The sequence below is a fragment of the Neopelma chrysocephalum genome, unplaced genomic scaffold (assembly GCF_003984885.1).
Source record: "Neopelma chrysocephalum unplaced genomic scaffold, ASM398488v2 Primary Assembly neopelma1_252, whole genome shotgun sequence".
NCBI lineage: Eukaryota > Metazoa > Chordata > Aves > Passeriformes > Pipridae > Neopelma > Neopelma chrysocephalum.
The window spans coordinates 976,089-999,963 of NW_020897914.1; the positions used below are offsets into that span (position 1 = coordinate 976,089).

General features: G+C 57.4%; 2 protein-coding genes across 3 annotated transcripts; one reads left to right on the forward strand and one right to left on the reverse strand.

The window, feature by feature from the left end:
• The first annotated feature begins 11,996 nt into the window (after positions 1 to 11,996).
• Positions 11,997 to 21,335, forward strand: TSPEAR (thrombospondin type laminin G domain and EAR repeats). 2 transcript variants are annotated; one of them, XM_027703837.1, is made up of 10 exons: positions 11,997 to 12,281; positions 12,407 to 12,497; positions 12,817 to 12,973; positions 13,361 to 13,492; positions 14,908 to 15,140; positions 17,134 to 17,320; positions 18,896 to 19,125; positions 19,204 to 19,391; positions 19,966 to 20,067; positions 20,328 to 21,335. In XM_027703837.1, exons 1-10 carry the CDS (start codon positions 12,067 to 12,069, stop codon positions 20,479 to 20,481), a joined length of 1,689 nt encoding a protein of 562 aa, XP_027559638.1. In that variant the 5' UTR covers positions 11,997 to 12,066; the 3' UTR covers positions 20,482 to 21,335. The 2 variants fall into 2 exon arrangements, with proteins under 2 accessions (XP_027559638.1, XP_027559639.1); XM_027703838.1 differs by lacking the exon at positions 19,966 to 20,067.
• Positions 21,336 to 22,102: 767 nt separating this feature from the next.
• On the reverse strand, positions 22,103 to 23,508 carry LRRC3 (leucine rich repeat containing 3). The gene has a single exon (XM_027703839.1). The coding sequence runs from the start codon at positions 23,506 to 23,508 to the stop codon at positions 22,642 to 22,644; it is 867 nt and encodes a 288-aa protein (XP_027559640.1). The 3' UTR covers positions 22,103 to 22,641.
• Between the last annotated feature and the right edge of the window lie 367 nt (positions 23,509 to 23,875).

A 23,875-nucleotide genomic window follows, 5' to 3' on the forward strand; every position in this document is an offset into this window, starting at 1 on the left:
CCTGAAAGTTCAAGCTTGTGAAACTGCCATGTGGCTCCCAGGATAGACTTCCCTGAAAGGGTTAATCCTCTCCCTTCCTGAAGGAACACGCATATTGGCAGCATGTGCAGTACTGGCCAGTAGCAACGTTTTTCTGAGCAGTTGCCTTTTTTCAGCCTGAAACACTATAAAACACGTTCACTGGGGAGTGTCAGAGTTCTACAGGTGTTACACATGCAGGTAAAGTATTAGAGATTTTAAAAAATCTTGTTCTCTGGTTTATATTTGCTTTAAGCTTTTATATAAAACAAAAACAAAAAACAAAAACCAACAGAAAACAAACCAACCCCCTTCAACAAAGCGGTAAAAATGCAAGCAACGTCCTCTTTAAAGCCTTTGTATATACACACATCCACACACACATGCTGTTGTTTTTCCTTGGCAGAGGGGCTGTGTCAGAACACACACAGTGGGTTGTGAGACATCCATTAACTGGGTTGGTGTGCCTGTGTGCAGGCGGGTGGCTCTTTGAAAGTGTGAGAGGCGTTGGAACCACATGAAACGGCTGCAGCTTGGGGGCAGAGCCAGCCCCGGGCTCCCTGCCAGCATTTTTTTTGCCTTTCTGGAGCGATATCATGAATGGAAGGTGGTGTGCTGCCTTGGGATGGGTGAAATAGGGAAGCTCTGCTTCTCAAGAGAGTCCCTGCTGTCCTCCTGAAGTTGTGTCTGGGTGAGGATGCTCTGTGTGTTTTGCCCCCGTGAGAATGGAAAGAAGCAGCAGCACAGACCTGAGATGTCCGTACCCAGTGCCAGCCGTGCTGCTTACACTGGGATTGTCTCGGATGTGGGATTGGTGCAGCTTTTAGCTCTAGAAAGGAGCTGGAAGCAGCAGCTTTCCCTGCCCCAGGGGTTTGTGTGTGCTGGCTGAGCCAGGGCAGTGGCAGGGATGGAGGTATGAGTGTTGGGGGTCCCCACACTGCCCTGACAAGAAGTGGCACTGGTGACATGCCCCATGTGGCTTCTCTCTCAAATTTCCCTTGGAGGAAGAAGAAGATTGTAGAATCACTGCCTTTCAGCAAGCTTAAGGGCTGGAGGAGTGTGAGGGAAGGGATGCTGAGGGTCTTGCTGCCAGCTGGAGGCATAGTTGGGGGTCTCAGAGGGAGAAAAAGTTGAAGGAATCTGGAGAATTCCTCTAGCACCTGAGGGCCTGAGCTTCCAGCCCCAGTGAGGGTTCCTGGTGTCCCCCCTCCTGCAGCCAGGTCCCATCTGATGTCACAGGCACCAAAGTGCTGTGCCAGGCTCAGGGTGCTGCAGGGATGAAACCCAGCACTGAGGAGGGAATTGCTCAAGCCAGTTAACATTTGGTGGTCCTGCTCGGTGCTCTCGTGGTCCCCTGGGAGCACGGGATGGCTGGGAGGTTTGTGCCTTTCCCAAGACTCCAGCACTGGCGATCTTCCTGTCCATCCCAGCCTGCTGGATCCTGGTCCTGCCTCAGCTGCCAGCCCCTCTTCCAGCCTCAGGAGAACCAGCCAGGTGGCTTTTGAAGGTGGTTTGCACCCCTTGAGATGGGACTGGGTAGCAGTTGCGATGATGGGACTTGTTAGTATATAATTGATGGTGGTGACACGGCCTGTGGGTTATTACAGGGGAACAGCCGGTGTGAGCAGTGTGTGCATGAGCTCTCAGGAGCAATTTGGCAGCGGGGCTGTCTGGTCATGTCCCTGAAGGGCGTGGGGGGAGATGAGCCAAGTCCTGGCCTGAGTCCCCTTCCTCCATGCATGGGGCATCTTGACCAGGGGATGAGGCCGTGGCTCTGTCCCAGCTCTGACAGGAGCCATGTCTCGGTGGCCGGAGGGGCTTTGGGGGGGTGGCTGGGAAGGGGTTTCCCTGGGACAGGGCTGAGGAGTGAAGGCAAATGCCCCCACTGGGGCCGCCCCTTTGGTGGCTGTGGGGTTGAGTTCAAAGTGGCAAAGATGCAGGATGCAACATGCAGGGGGTGGGAGGCACCCACACGCTTGGGTGCAGGGCCTCGCACAGGGAGGCTCTCCGCCCACGGCCAGGATGGGAGTTTGTCCATAAAACAGTTTTCCCCACGCCAAAACAATTTGGCAAATTGAACCCAGTTGGGGTGGCATGGGGATGTTGGGTGAATTGGGGTTTCTTTGCTGAATCTGCCTGGGATGGGCTCACACAGACTCCTCTCCTGCTGTGGTGCTTCACCAGGATCCCTGTCTTCTTCTGCCAGTCAGAAGAATATCCCTTGGAGATCCGATAAGATCTCATCCCGAACAGGTCCCTCCAGGCTTGGTCAGCAGGTCAGGTGCTGGGGGATTTCACTCTGTGGAGAACAGGGATGTTCTCCATCTCCAAGCTGATTGTGAACTGCAGAGCTTGTCCCCAGGGATGTCTCACTTCCGCTTGCCATTCATCCTTCTGGGAGCTAGGAAGTGGTGAAACGTAGTGGACCAGGTCAGGGGAATTTGCTGTGATGCAATGTTGGAAGCCTCTGCGGTTGAAATTCCTTCCTTGAAGTCTGTGGACTTGCTGCGGGGGTGGCTCAGGAGGGGCCTCGCTGAGCTGGAGCTCAGCTTTGCTCACTGGTTCTTGCAATGGAGGAGGATGCCAGATGGGCAGGGTGGAGGGCAAGTGTTTTCAAACCCACTTTCCCTGGAGAGGCAATTAGAAGTTGAGTTTTGTCCTTCACCAGATCCTGCTTTGACATGGGAACCTAGGCATGGCCTTAGTGGGAGGGCATGGGTTCAAGAACTGTAGTGACCTCTGAGGGCTCTATATGAAACTTGGCTTTATGAAAACATTGGTATTGTTGGAGAAGCCTCTTGTCCGAACTGTCTCCATCCAGCCTCACTTTTAGCATTTGATGCTTTCAGCATCTGTCCCTTGAACACCCAGTCAGTGACGAGAGGGCACCTGATTTATTTTACCAATTCATTACAATCCCTGTCCAGCGAGGCTCATAGGTTGAATTCCCTCTCCTATGTTAAATACCTTCTTCTCTGCCCAGAGAAGCTTTGGCTGCCCCGCCCCTGGAACTGTTCAAGGCCATACTGGATGGGGCTTGGAGCAACCTGGTCTAGTGGAAGGTGTTTCTGGCCATGGTGGGGGGGGGTGGAATGAGATGAGCTTTAAGTTCCCTTCCAACTCAAACCATTCAGTGATTCTTCTGTAGATCCTCCTGTTCCTCCTGTGAGACCCACAGAGTGACAAGGGTGATCTCCTTCCCTACCACTTTGAGCCTGGGCTGAGCTTGCCCCTTCCCCACCACAGCCATTGTACTTTGGCTGGTTACAGGAAGCTGGATGTCACCACAGAATGATTTAGGTTGCAAAAGACCTCCAAGATCATGGAGTCCAACCATTAACCCAGCACTGCCGTGTCCCAGTGTCTGAGAAACTTGGGAATGCCCAACAGTGCTGGGGAGCAGGGCAGGAGCTGCGGTGCATGGGGTAACCACTCTGAGGATGCTGCCTCTGTTTCTGTGCTAGTGGAGACCAGGCTCCAAGGGCTGGATCCAGGCACCTCGGCACGGGAACCACATCCCCACCGGCATCTGCACAGCTCCGAGCACAGGGGCCCGTGGTGCTGCAGATGGAGTGACTGGGCAGCAGCATTGCACTGGAAGAACTGCCCTGAAGAAAGTCTTGGAAAACAATAGCAATTGTTCTCTGCCTTTGTTCCCTTCCCTCCCCGGATGTCGGAGGAGATGGAGCTGCGCTCGGCTGCCGGCGGGTGGGCAGTGGCTGCCTGTGCTCTCGCCGTGGACCCGGGGAGCCCTCCGAGCCCGCCACCCGCCCTGCCGCCCGCCGCCTCCCGGTCCCGCCAGCTCCTCCAGAGCCTGAATCATCGCTCGTATAGTAATTAAAGCTTGACATTGTCGTATAAGCGAGCGACAAAACTGGCTGTGATTCTCTGTGTCAGGGGGCAGGAGGTTTTCTTATGGCTGCAGAGCAAAATGATGCTAAAGCTGCTGTTCTTCACCGCAGGGACCTCAGCCTGCCCTGGCCCCAGTCCAAATGTGCTGCCAGCACTGGGGAGAGGCTTGCGATGCCCACACCATTCCCTAATGCCCCAGGCAGTCTGAGGTGGACTTCTGGGAGAGAAGGTGCTGACTGGTCCCTAAACAGGGAGCCATTTTGGTCCAAGCAGCGCCATGCCTCCCATTTTCTATCCCTGCTGGTCCTCAGTGGGCCCAAGCATGTAGGGGCAAATCCCTGAGTTCCCCTGCTGCGGCTCTTTGTGCCACTCACCACCATCTGCCTGCTGTGAGTGTGTGCTCACTGCCACTGACCAAAGGGCTACCAGCAAAGGCGGAGAAGGGTTTCCCTCAGCACTGCCAAGGGAGATTCCTCTCCCCGTGCCAGAGCCAGCCCCTGGGGTTCAGGTGTTACCCCAAGGCAGCCTGCAGAGATCATAGATCACAGAATCATAGAATGGTTTGTGTTGGAAGGGACATTAAAGTTCATCTCATTACAACGCCCTGCCGTGGGCAGAGACACCTTCCACTAGATCAGGTTGGTCCAAGTCCTGTCCAGCTTGGCTTTGAACACCTCCAGGGATGGGGAGTCCACAGTGTCTCTGGACAACACTTAGCACAGGGCACTTGTCATGGGGTTTGCTTGGCACAGCTGACAGTTCCCCATGCAGGGCCTTCAGGTGTGTGTGTTCAGCCTGATGAGCTGCTGCTCCTGATGCAGGAAGGCTCAAATGTTTCCAAACTCTACCTGCTTTGCAGAATCCCACGATCTTGGGACAAGAGCTGCTGCTGAAGGAGCATAGAGCACAGGCAGTAAGCATGGAACAGGAATGTTGCCTCCTTCCCCTTGGCCTCCAGAACGCTGTTTGTTCCCTCTGTGGAGAGACCTCAGCTGACCTCAAAGCCAAGCAGAGCTTTCCCATTGCAGGTGGAATAGGGAGTGCAGGTCACACCAAGTGATGTGTGAGTCCCTCTCCTGCTCTTTTGCCTCCATGTAGACTGGGGACCTATAAAAAATAACCATTTCTATAGTTGGTGTGCTCATGGTTTCCTGGGTTGGATGCTCTCCGTCTGTGGGGAGCTGCCTTACTGGAAAGTGGTGAGTCTGGGTGTCCTGTGGCTGCAGGGAGGCCACTTGGCCTCTTCAACAGGTTTGGGCACACTGAGGGAAGGTGGCAAAAATTGGAATAACCGTGTCACTGAGGAACAGGCAATAGTGAAGAGCTGTTGATCACATGCAGGAGGCGAGGGGAGATGCAGCTGCAGGGTGCTGCACAGCCCTATCCGGAACAGCTCCGGTGCAGAAGCACGGTCACAAAGCCTGTCTTTTCCCTTGTACTGGCGAAAGTTAAGTGTCTGCTTTTTGGAGCCCTTTCAGAGCCTGCCAGCTCAGCTGCCATGTGTCCTCCAAATGCGGCACAGGACTCTCAGCTTGCTTCTGGCTGCCTGGGCAGGGACGTGGGCTGCAACCCGCTGCCTGCTGCCATGGCCAAAGCCAGGGAGCCCTGCCAGGGGCTCCCAACTCCTTCATTCCCTGGGGCTGGCAGTGGATGTGTGGACACAGAGGGCTCTGGGATGTGAGCGATGCTGGTGGCTCGCTGCTGCCCGGCAGGGATTGCTCCCAGAGGCAGCTCCGTGCTGGGAAGCTGGCAGCAGGACTTGCCGCGTTGGGGCGGCTTTGTGCTTTTTTTTGGTGGTTTTCCTAAAAACGGTGCCTTTTGCAATCCTCCCAGTGCTTCACAAAACTTTTCCTGGCAGAACCTCTCAAAAACTTCTGGGAATTCAGTTTTTGAAAGGCATTGGGGTTAAAGACATTTACACTTCTGTACAACGCTGACAGGTTTCCTGGTGCGAATATTTCTTGCCGGAACTCCACTTTATGTTGGTGGGTTGGACTCAGGGAGCTGAAGTTGCTCCAGGAAACAAAGGGAAAATTTTCAGCCTGGGAGAAAGGGCAGAGGTGATGAGGGAGGAGCCTCGGAAACAGCTGAGGATGGAGACCTCATCCTGCCATCCTGGGTAAGCTGTTCCATTTGTTCAGCCCAAACTGTGATATGCAGAACTGTGATCTGGGATGTCACTCTGAGAGCAGTTCCCCCCATCCCCTTCATAACTGATCCCAAAGGGCTGATCCCCACCCTGCTGCTCAGGTGAGACTGGCTCCGTGTGCTCATTGCTGACCTCCAGCTCCATACCCATGGATATGTGTGTGGCAGGCTCCACTGGCCCTGCCAGTGCAGGCAGGAGGGCAGACACAGGTTGGGGACAGCACAGGATGGGTGTTTGTCAGTAGGTTTCTTATGGGGTCCCTCAAAGCTTTGCCCTGTAAGGACACTGTGTTTCAGAGAGAAATACTTGACGGTCTTAGAGGTCTTTTCCAACTTAAAGGATTTTCTGATTTCCTACAGATGTCAGGAATAAAGACTGAAATGAATAAGGCATGAGGCCCTGAAACACGACTTTGTGTCTGCAAATAATAAGGAATGAGTTACAGCCTTGGAAGAGCAGGAACGCTCCCCCGTGTGCAGGGTCCAGCCTGTCCCTGGCGTCGAGGAGGTGCCCTCCTTGCACTGTCCCCTGCGTGAAAGCTCTGCTTGGAACGGATTGCCTACAGATGGGTTTCTCAACCTTTCCTAACACAGGGATGGCCAAACCTTTTTGGTGAAAATCCAAGGACCATTTTGTTCAGAGCCGCCACATGGTTTTATTTACGCCCCATGTGAATTAGGCAAACGTCTCACTGTTTGTCTCTTTTATTTCACCCCCTCGCGCTTGCTTCTGCACATAGGAATGTGTGCCTGAGTGCTTAAGGAACTATTTTGCAGACCACTTCCTACTGTCCTTGGGACACGGAGCAGGTCCTGGACCTAACGTGACAGCAGGCAGCGATGTGCCCCTGTCCTTACTTCACACAACAGCTCGGTTCCCCTGGCAGGGAGGAAAGTACTGGGCACTGCCTGAGACTCTCCACCATCGTCTGCCATGCCAGCATCCCCAGCCCAAGGATGGGAAAAACCCTTGAGGACCATCACCATCCCTGTCCTCACCAGGAGACTGTTCATTAATGTGGCTGAAGAGCAGACTGAGCCCACCGTGTCCTCCGTGGTCATCGGCGGGGGCTTTGGTTCCCCCACCTCCTGCCTGAAAGTCCACAGATCTCCCTGCTTCTGGAGGGGACAACCAGAGCTGTTGGCTCTCCTTGGCTCTGGAGATGTACCCACTAAATGTTTTTTTTGGACAAGAAAGCACTCAAAGGTGCCTGAATCCTCTTTGGAAAAACAGTCACCCTGGAATCTCTGGCAGGACTTTGCCTCCCTCCCTGGACCCTTGCAGAGCCTCGGCGGGAGCCTTCCCCAAATCCATCCTCTGCTCAGGGCGGTGCTGCCAGCTCCCAAAGCCACGCTTAACTTGACACATGTGTGCGGCCCTGGGAGATGTGGCGGCTCTGATTCTCATTTGTGCCACCTTCCCCAGTGCCAACCTGACGGGGGCTTCCCCTCCAACATACCCACCTCTCTGCCAGACAGGCCCGGGATGCCTGTCCCCATCTTCCCACAGCTTGGGGTCCCAGTGGGGTGGCTGCTGCCGGTCCCAATCCTGGTGGCTGTCCCCAAAGCTGCGGGGAGCATCAGGAAGGGCTGAGCCTGTCAGGGAAGGTGGGATGGTTTGTGCCTTCTGCATCCCTTGTGGTCACCTCCAGCAGCTCACATTCAGGACTCCCAGCTGCCATTCAGGACCCCTGGCTGCCACTCAGGACCCCCAGCTTCCATTCAGGACCCTCAGCTGCCATTCAGGACCCTCAGCTGCCGTGTGGGACACCCAGGTTTGGTTGTGGCTGTGCCACTGAACACCATGCCCAGCATGAGGATGAGGGTGGGGGGGAGCCAGTGGTGCGTCACCTCTGCAGCTCTCTCTGCAGCGAGGTTAAGCTCTGCTTAAGCTCTGCTTAATTGTGATCCCAGTAGAGCCCTAATTTGGGGGATGCCCAAAGGGAGGCTTTTTGGAGAGAAAGAGCTCCATGCAGCCCTATTTGGGCTATTGGACAAGCACACAGCCACTCTCCAGGCTCTGAGGCAGAGGCACCGACATTCTGGAGTCTTGGGGTTTGGTACAGCTTCTCTCAGGATTTGGGATCGAGGTGCAGGGTGCTGCGTGCCACCATGGGGTGCACCCCTTGGGCTGTACCCTCGCAGCCCCAGCACAGCAGGTTTCGGGGTGTGGGCAGAACACAGCCATGGGTCCAGCTCCGCCTGATCCTCGCTGACGAAACCCCCAGTTTGCGACACAGTTTTTGGCGTCGGGTCCTGGCCATCCGCTTTCTATTCCAGCGCTCGCCTTGCAGGAAGGCTTTGGGGACGGGGGGGTGGGAGCCTGTTTCAATTGTTTGGGGAATGGAAGTGACTTGTTCTGCGGCTGGAGGAGCCCAGCAGAGCTCGCTGCGTGCAGGGAGTTTTTCCACTGCTGTTGCTCCCATTGGAACAGCGGAACCTTGAGGGCTTCCCAACTGGTGGCGTTCTGGCGGCAGGGCCGTTTCTGGTGGCTGGCCCGTGAGATGGAGCCTTGCCTGAGGCACAGGCTGTGCATCACTTACCCAGGACCGTTTTGGGGGGAAATATGCATTTTGTGGAGCTGGCTTATTTTTGGGCATGGTGGAGTGGTCTGGAGGAGTCAGAGGGTCTCTCATCCAATACAGGCTGGGACTGTGCTGCCAGAAAACCAAGGCATTTAGGGGCAGGAGGTTCTCACCTCGGTGTCTCCAGGCAGGGGTGAATCTCCCACCTACTCCCATGTGAGCCCGGAAAAACGAATCACCAAAAATGAAGGGAAGCAAAGAAAGAAAGCAAAAAATAATGATTAAAAAATCCCTCCCCAAAGCCGCCTTCCAGAGGGTTGGGCAAAAGATAAAAGCTCTCGGAGGAGCCGGGACTCCTCCTCTCCCACCGCCGACCTCTCATTTAAATGTCTGTGCGGAGGCTGCAGCCGGCACTGGCTCGGCGGCCGCCCCAAGGGACCCCCGGCAGCCCCCTCCCGCCCGCCAGCCCAGCCCTGCCCCGGGGGTGATGCCCACGCAAGGCAAAGGCAGAGCCGAGGCTTAGAAGCCTGGGGTGACACATCCCCGAGGAGGACGGGTCGGTACCGGGGTGCTCCGGGGGGTCCCACCACAGAGCATGCGAGAGCCCCCGGGGAGCTGAGCCGAGCAGCGCCTGCCGGGGCAGGAAGGAGTGGACAGCAGGGGTGTCCCGGTGGATGGACCCCCTGAGACCAACCCCCCCGATGTCGGCTCCACTGCTGCTCTGGGTCATCCTCCTCCGCTGGGCCAGCGGTGGGGGCTTCATCCGAGGAGGCAGGACGTGGCAGCACTGCACAGGTAGGAGCGAAGGGCAGGGGGTGGGTGGGCTGCACACTGCGAGGGGGGTGTCGAGACAGGTGTTAGCCCTGCTGGGAAACGTGCTCCCATGGATGGGCTGTTCCCCGCACTGCCATGGCAGACCCCAGAAGATGTGCTCTGTTTTGGGGGGGATGCCTCAGGTGGGTCAGCCTCTCACTGGCAGCCCAGCCCCAGGATTCCAGCGCCCAGGTGCTTGTTATGCCTCAGGTGCTGCAGCTTCCAGCACTCAGCCAGCACCCAGGGACAGCGGGTAGTGGGATCATTCCTGCACCTGCAGCCCCCACCAGCAACCCTCTCAGAGCTGTGGAGAGACCTGTGTGCCTGTGCACAAGCATTGTCCCAAGGTCTGCTGGCCCTGTGGACAACATGAGAGGGGAAGGGCTGGAAAGAGGAGAAGTGAGCCATGAAGTCCCCTTGGAAAGTCCCTCCTGCCCCAGACTCTCCTGCGCTCTGACAGGCACAACCTGCATCCTCTGGGAGTAAATGTCTCTGTCCCACTGCCCCCAGCCAAGGAGCTGGCAGCTCCAATGGTATTTCCAAGAGGAGCCTGAGCTGAAGGGGATCCCCATGCCCTGGCTCTGCCATCCCATCCCCGTCCCTGTGTTGTGCAGGCAGTGAAACCTGAGCTCAGTTTTTGGGGCTGCTTGGGCCCAGGCTCTGTGTGTTTGGGGTTTGTCCCAGTTTGATGGTGCCTGTATTTGCATTTTATTACAGCACAGATGATGTGAGAAGGACAACTGGGAGAGATTGGAGAGTTTCTGCCTCTTCCCTGAGGTGCTCGAGTCTCTCTGGGAATGTCCCTGCCAGGGATGTCAAGGCTGAGGACCCCAGCACAAGGTGCCCCGGCACCACATGTGCTGCCCAAGCTGGACTGGAGCACCCCAGCTGCTCTCCCAGCCTTAGCAGTGGCAGATGTGGGAGGCAGACAGGGATGTACATCTTTGGGTTTAGAGATTTGGGGTTGGTTTTAGGACTTGGTCCCTTCCTGGCCCGCAGCCTCCAGCCCCACCTGACCTGTCTCCCGGCTCATCCCCACCACCCCAGGGGCAGTTGAGGGCTCCTAAACCCCCCTGCAAATCCAAGCCTGAGTTCAGCTTGTACTTTTTGCTGGGAAAAACGGAAACTGGCCATTCCAAGAGTGATGTGTTTCTGAAATAAGCTGTTTGAGTTAAACCTCCCCCAACTTTTGGGAGGCTTTGCTTTAGGAGCAGCTTAAACCAGTGGTGGGGCAAGCAGGGGACACGCAAAGTTGCCAGGGTGGGAAAGATCTCACCGATCTCTCTGCTCTGGGCTGAATGAATCGGATTCCTCTTTGCTCTGCCCACCTGGAATTGGGCTGGCCAGGGGTGCCAGGAGGAAGCGCTTCCCTTCTCCAGCTGTTTTGGATTCAGATACATGGCCCAGCCTTGCTCCCATTTCCCTCCCTCCCAGCTCTCCTGTTGTGCCCCAGCAGCCGGGATTTATTAGTACAAATTGGAGCTAAAAGCTGAGTCTCAGTGGGGTTGGGATGAAATCAGGGGTATTTTAGTGTAGCCAAGTGCTGCTTCATCCCCTGGGCATCATCGCTCTTCTTTGCAGATGATGCAGGTCTGCCAGGGAAGCATTCAAAAGTAAAAACAGGAGGGTGCCAAGGCCAGGAAGGTCGGAGAAGCCCCCACAGCAGGCACAGCCCTTCCTGTGGCTGCCGGCTCGGGGCTTGCTGAGACATCAGACCGACGGTCACCCTGGCACTGCTCTGTGGGGTGGCACTTTGTGGTGCCCATGCACGGTGTGTTCTCACTGGGGTGATGCCCTGGGGCTGGGCACGTTGTTTTCTTTTCTGGAGAGAGATTAATTATTTATAATGAGTGGTTTTGGTGCCTGCTGGGGGAGTATGTGTGCGTGTGTGCAATTAGGGCTGGGTTGGGACAGCCTGAACCAGGACTGAGGGGTAGAGCTCTGCCCATGGCCCTGGGGACAGGGATGGGGAGGGGGGGCTGCCCCATAAGCAAGCCCACAGTGTTGGACCCCTGCCTGCTCTCCTGGTTCTGGCTGCAGTTGCTGGTGCTGGTGTATCCCGAGGAAGCCGGGGCTGCCTGGCTGGCAAGTCCCAGCTCCGGTGACAGCATTCAGAGCTGCATTAGTGGGATGGCTCTGCACACCCGGTGTTCCTGCTGTGGGGATGGAAATGCCAGCCTCGGTCTCTGGAGGGCAAGTGTTCCCTCTGGCCCCAAAGCAGGGGTTCGGGGTGGACCCCAGGCAAGGGCCAGCAGGCTACTGGGGCACACTGAGCCATCCTGCTGCCACGGGGCACCTCAGCCAGCGCAGTGGGGGCCCCATCCCACAGTGGGACAGGGTGGGATGGCTTTCACCGTTGTGACCTGCTCCGCTGTCCCTCGGCACAGACCTGCGCCCGTTGGACATCCTGTCGGAGGTGGTGCCGGCCGGCGCGCTGGCCCGCGGCGTGCGGGTGTTCCAGGTACAGGGGCTGCGCGGCTTCCAGCTCTCCGCCTCTCGGCCCCGCGCCCTGGGCTTCCCCGCCTCCCGGCTCTTCATCCACTGCGACCGCTTCCCCGAGGAGTTCTCCATCATCGTCACGCTGAGGGTGCTCGGCGTCCCCGCCAAGGTGAGCGCGGGCAGGGCGCGGGCAGGGCGCGGCCCCGCATCCCGCGGCAGGCAGGCGTGAGCCCGTGCCCTCCCGCAGAGGAACGAGTACATCTTCACGCTGATGGCGGAGGAGAGCCCCGGCGTGCTGGTAGGGCTGCGCTACGCCCCCGACAAGCTCCACTTCCTCTTCTGGAGCCAGGAGCGCGCCGGCGGCTGGCAGACCCGCGTCACCTTCCCCAACGTCTCCCTCTCCGACGGCCAGTGGCACACGCTCGTCCTGGCTGTCTCCGGCCAGTCCTTCTCCCTGACGGTGGACTGCAGCATCCCCAAGGATGTGTAGGTTGGGGGCAGCGGCGGGGGGTTCAGAAGGGTGGGCAGGGTGGTGTTCCTCCACCAGCGTCTCCCCGGGCCATCAGTAAATGCCATGAAATTGTCCCTGCCTTTCCTCTGCCCATCCCCAGGGTGGTGGAGACGCCGTTCCCAGCCTCGCTGTCGGTGAGGAGAGCCAGCTTCTACCTGGGCAACAGGCGGAGAAGGAAAGGCGTGTTCACGGTAGGTGACCCATGGTGTGGGGTGCCCACGGGTGCCCGGGGGTGCTCGTGGCCGTGGGGCGACCCACAGCCCCCTCTCAGCCCCCTACAGTGGCAGGGCAGGAAGCAGAGGTAGCTGTGGGTCCTTGTGGAGGCAGTGAAAGGCAGCTGCAGCTCTGAGCCCCATGTCAATGCTCCCCTCACACCAGCTGTTAGATTGCCTGAGCTGGGCATATGGGATTTGATAATCGGGCAGAAAACCCTAGGTGTGAATCACCTGCAGTTCCCATTCTGTGGTCTTGCTGGACTTGCTCTCCATCCCGCTGCTCCCACTTTCCCAGGGCTTGCTGAGACAGCTTGTCCTGCTACCCGGAGCCGATGCCACCCCTCGGATATGCACCACCATGAACTTCAAAGTAGCAACGCTCTCTGTCCCCACTATCCTCCAGGATGTCCCCATGAAGCCAGGGAGCAACGAGGTGCTCAAATACCCCTACGGTCAGTGCCCCCCAGTGCCTCTGTCGGCCACCCCTGCCTCTGTGAGGAAAGACCTTTGTGTGTGGCAGAGCACGGAGCAGGAGCAGGGGGGAAGAAGGTGTCACCAGCACCCTCTGTTTCTCAATGCGTGGGATGGGATCTCTGTCCAAAACTCCCCTGGAGAGACAGGGTGCTCCTGCCCGGGTCCCTTAGCAGCACTGGGCTCATGTCCGTGGCCCCACACAGGCTTTTCCCAGTCTGTGTCTTCCCAGGTTGGCACTGGGTTGCCATTTCCCCCATTCCCTGGTGCCCGTCATCAGGATGAGACCAGGACATCCAACCCTCCTACCTCTCTGTTCCTCCACTGTGTGTGCTAAGAGGCTCCTGCCTCACTCATCTCGTGGCCAGAGACTGACACGAAGGTGACCCTGGGGTCCCGTCCACGCTGCACCAAGCAGGAGAAGGCGCAGTTCTGGTTCAACACCTCCCGACGAGGGCTGTACCTCTGCAACGGCAGCACCTGGGTCTCCATGCTGGAAGGTACTGCTGGGGAGGTGCTGGCACTCTTTGGGAGGGAGGGAGGGAGGCTCTTGCAGCAGAGCAGGAGCTGACATTTGTTCTTGAGACAACTTTGGGATGGGAATCAGCAGCAGAGTGAGGGGACCTGCCCCCTGCCCCTCCCCTGCTCGACCAGGCTTTGCTTTGTTCTCGGTGCCCCCACCAGCACTTCCAGAACAGCTCTTGATTCAAGTGCCTCTGTGGTCCATCCACCTTCTTCTTATCCATCTCTCCTGGGGCTTCTCAGGGCGGGATGAGCTCCTGGTCTGTTGGAGCAGGACAGCTCACCCCGTGTAGAGCCATGTTCAGGGTGTTGTGCTCCCTGCCATGGCTTCCCAAAGGCTGTGGTGCTCCTGGTGCTGAAGTGCTTGTGTGTTGGACAAGGAGGAGCAGAGAGACTCATCAGCTGCCAGAAATACTGGGGCAGCATTGGGAGGGTGGCAGAGGCAGGTCCCCACATTGTCCCGGCTCTGTTGGGACACTTTGTGAGGGGAAACAGTGGGAGCACCAAGGTGAAAAAAAACAACCAGAGCCCGGGTGGATGGATGTTATTCAATAATGACATGGATTTCACGCACTGGCACTCTCCCACTCACTCTAGGCAGTTTCCCCAGGATTCCTGGAGAGGACATGGGGTATGGGATATGCTGTCAGCCAAACCGTGCTTCCCTTCACTCCTCTTCCAGCATTTTTCTTCTGCTGATATCCACTGGGTGGGTTTGGATGAGCCATTTGCTCCCCACAGGAACTGGCAGTCGCTGGATCCCCTATCCTTCCCTGCCTCTGGAAGTCATCAGTACAGATTGGCACCGTGTCCTTGTTTCCCCAAGGAGACATGCTGGGATCTTACTGACCTGTGCCCCTTGGTGCCACTGAGCCCAGCCATTTGCCATTGGGGCAACTCTGGAGGTTTCTGCTCCTATTTCTGGCATTAATTCTGTCTGAGTCTTCTCTAACCTCTCCCAGAGCTCATGCTGACTCCAGCCAGAGCCAGCAACTGGGCAGGGTTGCTGCAGGTGAGGGTGGGCTAACCTGGCTGGTCTCAGCAGCCCAGTGCACTGTAGGTCTCTTCCTCTCCTCCTTGGTCTTTTGAGGATAAATATATCAAAGTGATCAAAATCCACGGCGTGGCGTTCTTCCCTGCTCCCAGGGGAGACAGCCCTGCCCTCCACTGGGGAACAGGCAGGGATGGATGGGGCTGGATGTGCTGCCCATCAGGGTGGAGTCAGTCCTTTTACCACCCCCTTGGTTTGGCCCTTCACCCCCAGTGACACCAGGACCTTCCCTTCCCCCATGAAGCTCCACACAGCAGCAAGTGCCACAAAACCGGCACGAGGCCTCTCTCCAGCCAAAATTATCGGATTTTAACCTCACCCCTTTTCTTTGTGTTCTCCCAGTCAAGCACAGGCTGGACTATGTGGAGGAATACCAGAACCTGGTGACCAGCTCAGAGACGATGGGGATTGAGATCTTCACCATCCCAAAGGTGGGACTGTTCGCAGCCACGGCCAACAGGATCACCCCGCCAGGATCGGCCATCTACAAATGGACCGATGGGAAGTTTGTGCCCTACCAGAACATCCGCACCTACCAAGCTCAGTCCTGGAAGTATTTCACCATTGGGAAGAAGGTGAGTCTGCCTGGAAGGTGCCTCCATGTTTCAGTACATTAAAATGCAGTTGCCCAACGCTGGCTTCTCTGAAGCCCAGAGTCTTGGGCATAGTTTAGGGAGTGAATCTTTCTCTCTTCTCTCTTTGATGGAGTCACACTGATACACATGTTCAGCTGACCAAGGTCTCTCCAGGGACTGCTGGCTCATCTGTGGGCTGCCTGCTGTGTGAGGCACAGCTACATCCACCCAGGCCATTTCCAGCACCTGATGCTGGCAGAGATATCTACCTGTGGTCTTAGAGAGCCATCAGAGCCTGCAGCTCCCTCCCGAGACCCGCTGAGTTCAACCTCCTGCATTTTTAAGCTTTTATGCTTTTAAATCATTCTGGGACTTTGGAGTCACCTCTGCTCCCCTGGGCAGTCTGCCATGGGACTTGTGAAGAGTATCTGCCTGGTTCCTTTCCCTGGGAAGCTTATCACTTTTGGAGGAGCCCTGGGCAAGCCACCTGCTGAGAGCCAGCTCTGTGCTGGGCTCCTGGGGAGCTGGGATCATTTCCCCTCTGGAATGACCCATTCTGGCTTTGTCACCAGGGTGGCTGCAGGGCTCCTCCACTGCCAACCATATCCTCCAGGGTACAGAGGGATGGGTACCTCCAGGCTTGGTGGTACCAACAGCCCTGCTGGTTGGATACAAACCGGCCCTGTCCTCTGTTGGTAGAAGGGGAACATGATGGTGGGGTCCTGCAGAAAACCCGGTCAGGCCCTGAAAGTGCAGCTGTGTTGCAGTGCTGGGAACATGCCTGGCATCCCCAACACTGCTCTCCATCACTCCGCTGCACCCTCACAGGCAGCAGATGGGAACTCCCTAGAGTTCTCAAGGTGGTTCCCATCAGCAGATAAACCCAATGCTTGGCACACTTCTGCATGGAGACGATGGCCAGAGAGGTGTTACACCAGCAGCAGTACAGGTCTCCACAGCAGCCCAGGTTCCCTGCACACGTTGCAGTTGGGATGCACCTCTGTGGGTGTCAGCACCTTGTTACTGCACCAGGACCTGCTGGTGCTCCACCAGGATGAGGTGAAGAGCCCCGAGGGCAGCGTGGGCTCTGTTGGCCCCTGTCAGTGGAGGCCAAGGGATTGCAGACTCCTGAGTTGTGGGGATGGATCCAGGTGTCTCTCTTCCTACTGAAGCTGTTTCTAGAGATGCCCCAAAGGGACTCCCTCGACTGGGGCTCTCAGAGAGAGCAGTGCTGGGGATGCATCTTCCCTGAGGGAATGGGGGGACCCAGCACAGCCCTGTCGCTGGGGGTGGCTGCTCCTTGGTTGGTGCTAGCAGGGTCCTGCAGGAGGCAGGAGACCTCCCCACTGATGGTTTCCTCCCTGTGGGCTGTGGCCCTTTGCCTCTTTGTGGCCTAAACTGGGGCAAAACCTCTGCCACTCCATCTGAAAGACATTGGAATGGTGGAGGCAGCATGACAGAGGTTGGATGTGCTCCCCACCTTGCACTTGGCTACCTCTGCTGCACCACAGCTGACCCTGACATTTGCACAGGGGTTCCTTGGTCTGGAAAATGTTTTGTCTCAGGGAATTGTTATCATTATTGTCATTGCTATCATATCTGTGATTTTTCTTCTAAGCCACCTTTCCTTACAGGAAGGTTTAGTAGCCTGAACCTCCCTCCCTCCCCAGTCCATTTCACGTCCATGCTCCCCATTCCTGAGGCTGGTGAGGCACAAGCAGACACAGCTCAGCTCTCCCTCCCCTTGTCTAAGAGACTGTGACTGAGAGTTGTGTCCCTGCCATGCACAAACACCCCCACAGGCCACTGGGTCCCTGTCCCCACTTTGAGTGCACTGTGCTGCCTGGGGGCTGCTTAGGGACCCCAGCCAGGGCCACCTCGTCCTACAATAGCCACCTCATCCCTGGTCCCCCATCCCACCTCCCCGTGCTCATTCTTGCTCATCCTCCTTTGAGAGGAGAAAATCAAGCTGTCCTGGCTTGTTCCTTTTCAGATCTTCCTAGCAGTGGCGAATTTTGAGCAGAATGAGAGGGGTCAGGAGTTCTCTGTAATATACAAGTGGAGCCGCAGGAAAGCGAAATTCATCACGTACCAGCGGATCACCACGCACAGCGCCAGGGACTGGGAGGCCTTTGTCATTGAGGGAGAGGCTTTCCTCGCTGTGGTCAACCACAGAGAAGGTACCCAGCCCTCATATTCCCTGGGGTGACATCTGGGACCACGGCAAGTGCCCCGCCACAGGGACCTGCTCAGAGCATCCTCCGGTTGCTGTGGAAACCCCCTGGCTCCCTGTGCATCCTCTGCTGGAGCGGAGTGCAGGGCAAAGCCAGGGAGATGTGCACGCAGCTGGGAGCGTGGTGCCCCTCAGGAAGCCTGAAGCCATGCAGACCCTACCCTTATAGGGGAGAAGAGCGTTTGGGGAAGTGGCTGATGCGGTCCCCCTCTAGGTTTCTGACAGCAGAAAAAAGGACAAGAGTGGGGACAGTGTCTGCACTGAATCTCTCTGCTTCTTTTCATTTTTATCCCCAATGCTACAAAGCCTGGTAGCGCCCCAGGCTGAGCCTTTTGCGCATGGGAAACTGAGTGAAGCTGAGTGAGAGCCTGCTGACATCCTTCCCTCCCTCCACAGGCACCCTGCAGACACGATCCAGCCTTATTCCCCCTCCCAGGCTCTGAATAGTACTGGGCTGGGACATGCACTCCTCAGCATGGAGGGATGAATGGGTCGACAGCACAGCCCTGGCTCTCCAGGATGCTCCCAGCTGGGTTCAAAACACTGAGCTGATGGGCTCTCTCCCTGCCATCAGGGCTGGCTCCAGGGAAATCAGCTCCTCTGGCACCAGGCTTGGAGCTGGTGGCAGGTTCCTTGGGCGCTTGTGAACTGGGTTGGAAACTCCATGTGTCACCTGTTGGACCCCACCATAGCCAGTTTGGATGAGACCTACTCCCATGGCAGTGTGGGCCCTCCATCAGACATGCATGCAGGGGTTAAGACCATCATGGCTAAGCCAACCTGGGGATGTTTCCCTTGGAGGCAGGTGGATGGTCAGTCCCTGAAGAGCTGCCACTTATCCATGTGGCCATTCCCACACATTCTCCCTGCAGCCTTTCCTGCCCAAGTCCCTTCTGCTGCAATGAGGATTCAAAGCCAGCTGGGTCTCACACAGGTGTGGGGTCGAGATGCTCGAGCAGAGCCCAGGAGCTGGATGGAGCACATGCTTTGGTGCTGGGGGGCAGCCCGCGATGCCGGGAGCTGAGGGACGTGGCTGGGACTGGCCCCATCACACAGAGCCACCCCCTGGGACAGCCAGCAGAACTTGGCTGCCCTGGGACACCGGCACGGTGCCTCTGGGCTACTGCTCCTGTGGGGACATGGCACCCCCCTGTCCCTCCTCTGCCAGGGCTGCCACGAAGCTGCCACCGTATGCTCAGGACAAGCTGCTGGTGTGTGCCATGGGATGGAGGCTCTAGGTAGGGATGGAGGCTCTGGGAAGGGATAGAGGCTCTAGGTATAGATGGAGGCTCTAGACAGGAATGGAGGCTCTGGTTAGGGATGGAGGTTCTAGGAAGGGGTTGAGGCTCTAGATGGGAATGGAGACACTAGGTAGGGGTGGAGGCTGTAGAATCTCTTCAGCTACTTCTTGGGCAGCAACAGGTGATATGCTGGCAAAAATTCATGTGGCTGAACCTGTTTCTTAAACAAGCCAGGTATCCCTTTCCCTCATGGTGCATGTCTGTCCATCTGTCTTCCCCAGGGAACAACCACAATATAGATAGTGTGATATACAGGTGGAACTCCAGGACAGGGTTGTTTGAAACTAACCAGACCATTCCTACCTCTGGAGCCTACGACTGGGAATTTTTCACCATCGGACCGTATTCCTTCTTGGCTGTAGCTAACACATTCAATGGCACATCCACTAAGATCTACTCACACATCTACATCTGGCTCAGTGGTTCTTTCCAGCTCTTCCAGTCTATCCTGGTAAGGCTTGCCTGTGGCTCCTCAGTCCCCCTCTGGGTTTAGATGAGCCAGCTTGTCTCATGGTCTCCCTCCCCACAGACATTTGGTGCTGCCGACTGGGAGGTTTTTCATATTGGGGACAGAGTCTTCCTGGCTGTTGCCAACAGCCACAGCTATGACAGTGGGATGCCAGCGCCCTCCAACTTCTACGCCATCAACTCGTCCATCTATGAGCTGAACATCACCGCTCAGATGTTTGTTAAATTCCAGGACCTTCTCACCTACAGGTACCTTTACTAGCAGTCAGGGTGCTCCTCAGTCCATGTCCTTCCCCTGAGCAGCCCAGAGGTCTCATAGACTCATAGAATGGTTTGGGGTGGAAGGGACCTTAAAGATCATCTCATTCCAACCTCCTTGCCATGGGCAGGGACACCTTCCACTAGATCCAGTTGCTCCAAGCTCTGTCCAACTTGTCCTTGGACCCTTGCAGGGATGGGGCAGCCACAGCTTCCCTGGGCAACCTGTGCCAGGGCCTCCCCTCTTTCAGTTAAAACTGCACTCGCTTGTCTCCAGGAGGGTTCCTGCAGGTTTTCACACTGCCAGTGACTGAGACTGGTGGGGAGGGCAATGGGTGACAGCTCCTTGGCACCAAATCCCAGTGGGAGCTGGGGGAAGGCCCTGGATTTGGGAACAAGGCTGGATTTCTTTCAGGAGCAGCCTGGGAAGAGCAGGGTTTTCTGTGTGTCATCAGGGTGGCAGAGATTGGAGTGGGGTGGGCTCAGCCCCACGGACACACAGCCCCTTCTTCAGCTGGCCACACAGGGGCCACCTCACCTGCCCCTCTGCTTTCTTCATGCCCAGTGCCCTGGACTGGGAGTTCTTCTCGGTGGGAGACGACTCTTTTCTGGTGGTAGCAAACTCCTTCGATGGCTTCACCTTCTCCGTTAACAGTATTATCTACAGGTACTGCAGGGGGCAGGGCTGGGGAGCTTGGGCGTTGTTCCCAGCAGGAACGACCCTGCATGGGTGTAACCTGGTGCGTCTGCCCGGGGAGGATGGATAGGACTGCTCCCTGCTTTCAGGCAGAAATGAGGAGCCCCCGTGAAGGACATCCCACCCTGAAACAGGGTGGAAGTGGGAGATGCCAGCCCCAGGGCTCGGCTTTCCTGCCCCTCCCAGGTGCCCAGCTCGTGCCCCGGGAGCTGACTGCCCTTCCCGTGCAGGTGGCAAGGCTACGAAGGCTTTGTGGCAGCCCACCACCTCCCCACCGTCGGCTGCAGGGACTGGGAGGTGTTCCACACTGCTGAGGGCTCCTACCTGCTCTACTCCAGCGCCAAGGAGCCGCTTTCCAAGGTGCTCAAGCTGAAAACCACCTGAGGTGGCTGAGACATGCTCAGCTCATCACCAGGACGGGGGTGAGCTGGGCATCCAGGTGAAGATGGACCGCAGAGCCCAGGAACGGCTGCAGTGTCAGACGGGCAGTGGCTGGCTGTGCACTCTGCAGGAAGGGGAGGAGGAGAAGGAGGAGGAGGAGGGAGCACCAGGGCTCCCTGCAGCCTTGTCTGGGGGTTGGATGAGACCCTGCTTTGGTGCTGTTTCTCCTGGGAAAGCTCTCCCACCATGCTCCAGAGCCATGTCCTACACAAGGTTCCTGGTGCCCAGGTGCTTCCCAGGGCTCGCTGGGACCTGACACTTGGCAGTCTCCAGCCAGGAGGGACCCAGAGGTGCCAGTGGCTGTGGCCAGAGGTTGCACAAAGCCAGGGAAGGAAGAGACTGAGCAGAGCATGAGCTGGCAGGGTGGGTGCATGGCGGAGGGGAGTAAACATGTGAGAAACTGCGGAAAAAGGTTGGTCTAGGCTTGGCTTTGGCTGCCCAGTGCCTGGTGCTGCGATGCTGCTGAGGACCATCTGGTTTGACCTTGCAGCCACTCTTGGTGTCACCTTTGGTGGCATCACCACCCCTAGACACTGCTGCGGGTGCCTTCCCCCCCTGCCACTCTGCTGTGGCTGGTTTGGGTTGTCCTTGACATGTGATGTGTGTGTTGTACAAGCCCGTCAGTGTGTACAAGGACCACTGCTGGTCCTTGCACACCTTTGCCTGGGGTTAGTGACTCCTGAGAAAACCTGCTATGCATTTGGACAAATCCAGCTACCACGGGCATGGGAAACTGCGCCAGGTGAAACTGTGGCCTCTTTTCTTTTCCTCGCCTTTGCTTGGGGACTCTTTTGCTTAACCAGAGCTCTAATAAACTGTGTGCACCCAGCCTTCATCCCATGTGAGTACCCAAACTGCTCTGCCCATGGCAGAGGCATCCCTCACCCAACAAGTCACCACCGGATGAGGCAAGGCCATGTCCATGTCCATGAGGATGAGGTGGCCCTGAGCACAGCAGTGTGCGGGGGTGAGGGTGCCCCTCTGTTCCCCCCCACCCAGGATCCTCTGCCTCACCTGACTGTCCCAGAGCATCACTCAGTCTTCTCCAGGCCCAGGTTTCCTGCTGGAGCTGGGCCCCCCACCCTGGAGCTGCAGAGCCCTCAGGATGTGCCAACCCTGCAAGAAGGACTGAGGAGTCACAGCTTGAGCTGCCCCAGGGTACAGACCTGAGAGAGCCTCTGCATCCCTTCCTCCTCCCCCTGTTCATTGCAGCTGCACCTGGCTCTGCCAGGAAGGACCATTTCTTGCTTGTGAGACGAGGGAAAATTTGATTTGCTTCCATCACGCCAAGCCACTGGCAGCAACTCTAATTCAGCTCTGAGAAAGGGAAAGATAAGGCAAGATGTACCAGATGCATTGGGCAGCTGGTCCCTGCTTGAGCCAGGCTGGGCTGAGGGTGGAAGGGATGGCACCTAATGGAAGTCATGGTGCTACATTGAATTTAGGCTGGTCTGCTTTGGGAGAGATTGAAATAGGACAAGATCAAACCCCCCGAGCACCACCCTCTGCCCCAGACACCCAGCTCCCAGAGTAGCACAAACCCTGGGGCTTTTCCTGTGTGCGGGTCTTTATTGAGGAGCCAAAGGTTTGGGAGATCCCCCCCCTCAGGTTGCTGGAGGCAGGCAGAGGCTGCTGAGATGCCATGCAGGGCCTTGGGGATGATGTCCTGCTTTCTGCAAGGCTTGGAGCCAGGATGGGGTGACCCCACTGCAGTGACCCTCGGCACCCCAGGGACCTCCTGGCCCCACAAACCCCCACCCCCATCTCTTCCCACCAGGGGCTTGACCTGTGCAAACTACGAGTGTGTGGCTGGGGCTGCATTCCCTGCGAGCCCAGCTCTGGCAGGGAAAAAGGGTCTGGCCGGGAGCGTTCACCCGCAGGAACATGGTCTCTGTGGACAGGTCTGCGTGAGGTGTCCCCACCATCCCTCCCCTGTGTCCTTTGCTCACGCTCGGTGCAGTGTTGCTGGGGAGGGGCGGTCGGTGGCACTTGTGTGCAGGACTGGAGCAAGCACTGGGGGAATCCCACCAAGAAGCTTTGAAGCCCACAAGTTGGCCGCTGGCTCCCTGCAAAGAAGCTGTGAGCTGGCCCCCCAACCCCGCACTACAGGGCAGTGCTGGTGGTCTCTGCGTGGCCCTGGGTGCTCGGCAGTGACTTCAGGTAACCCACGTGCTTGCAGGCGCCCTCCCGGTTGTGCCGGACGTAGCAGATCACGTAGACGATGACCATGGCGAACCAGCCGAACATGGTGATGAACATGGCCACGTCTGTGGTCCTCTGGCGCACGCTGCAGAAGTTGACGCCGGCATCCAGGACCTGGAGCAGCGGCTTGCCCACGTATTCCTCCCGGGGGGCCGTGTGGCAGGTGATGTCCTGGACAGAGTCAGGGTCCAGTCGTGCCTCCCACAGCACCTCCTGCAAGGCGCACTCGCAGTGCCAGGGGTTGTTGGCCAGCCGGAGCTTGGCATTGAGTGCCAGCAAGGCCTCCTTGGGAATGCTGCGGATGCGGTTGCTGGAGAGGTCAAGGGTCCGCAGCCCTGCTGCCACCCCTTTGAAAGCTGCTCTGTCGATCTTCTCAATGGCGTTCCTGGAGAGATCGAGTTCCTCCAGGTGGGAGAGGTGCCTGAAGGCATTGCTGGGGATCCTGGTGATGCTGTTGGCATCCAGCTTGAGGAACACCGCGTCTCTGGGGATGTCCTTGGGGATCTCCTCCAGGTGCCGGGAGCTGCAGAGGACGGCCTTTGCCCCTGCCCGCTCCGTGCACTGGCAGCTGGGGGGGCAGGAGCTGCCCCAGGGGATGCAGAGCAGAAGGCAGAAGAAAGCCTGGGCCACGCTGGCGGCCGGTGTGGTGGTGGTGAAGGTCATCTTGCAGCCGGGCAGCTCAGCGTGGCTGCCGGCAACTCCCCGGGGGCGGCAGCAGCTCCTGAGCAGCAGGGCGGCCCCGCGGCGCTCCTGCAAAGCCTCTCCCATCGCTGGAGGGAAGCGGTGGGTGGAGGGGATATGACACGGCATTATTTCCTGGAACATTGTGTATGGCTCATGTGTGATGTGCCCTGGCAAAGGGGTGGGAGGCTGGGCTCAGGAGCTTGGAAAACAAGGGTGGAGTGACACTGGCTACCATCTTGTCCAGAACAGCTTAATTTGGCCTAAGTTTAATTATACAGAGAGATGCAGAGAGTGAAACCCCTGCCCCCTGCCCCCATCTCTGCAGAGACCACACAGGTGGACAAAGGGTGCTGCAGGAAGGAGGTGTGGAGGCAGGTCCAGCCTGGGAGCCTCTGCCCCATCCTGCTGCCAGTTTCCAGGGGCGATGTGGTGCAGAAGCAGCAGTAAATTC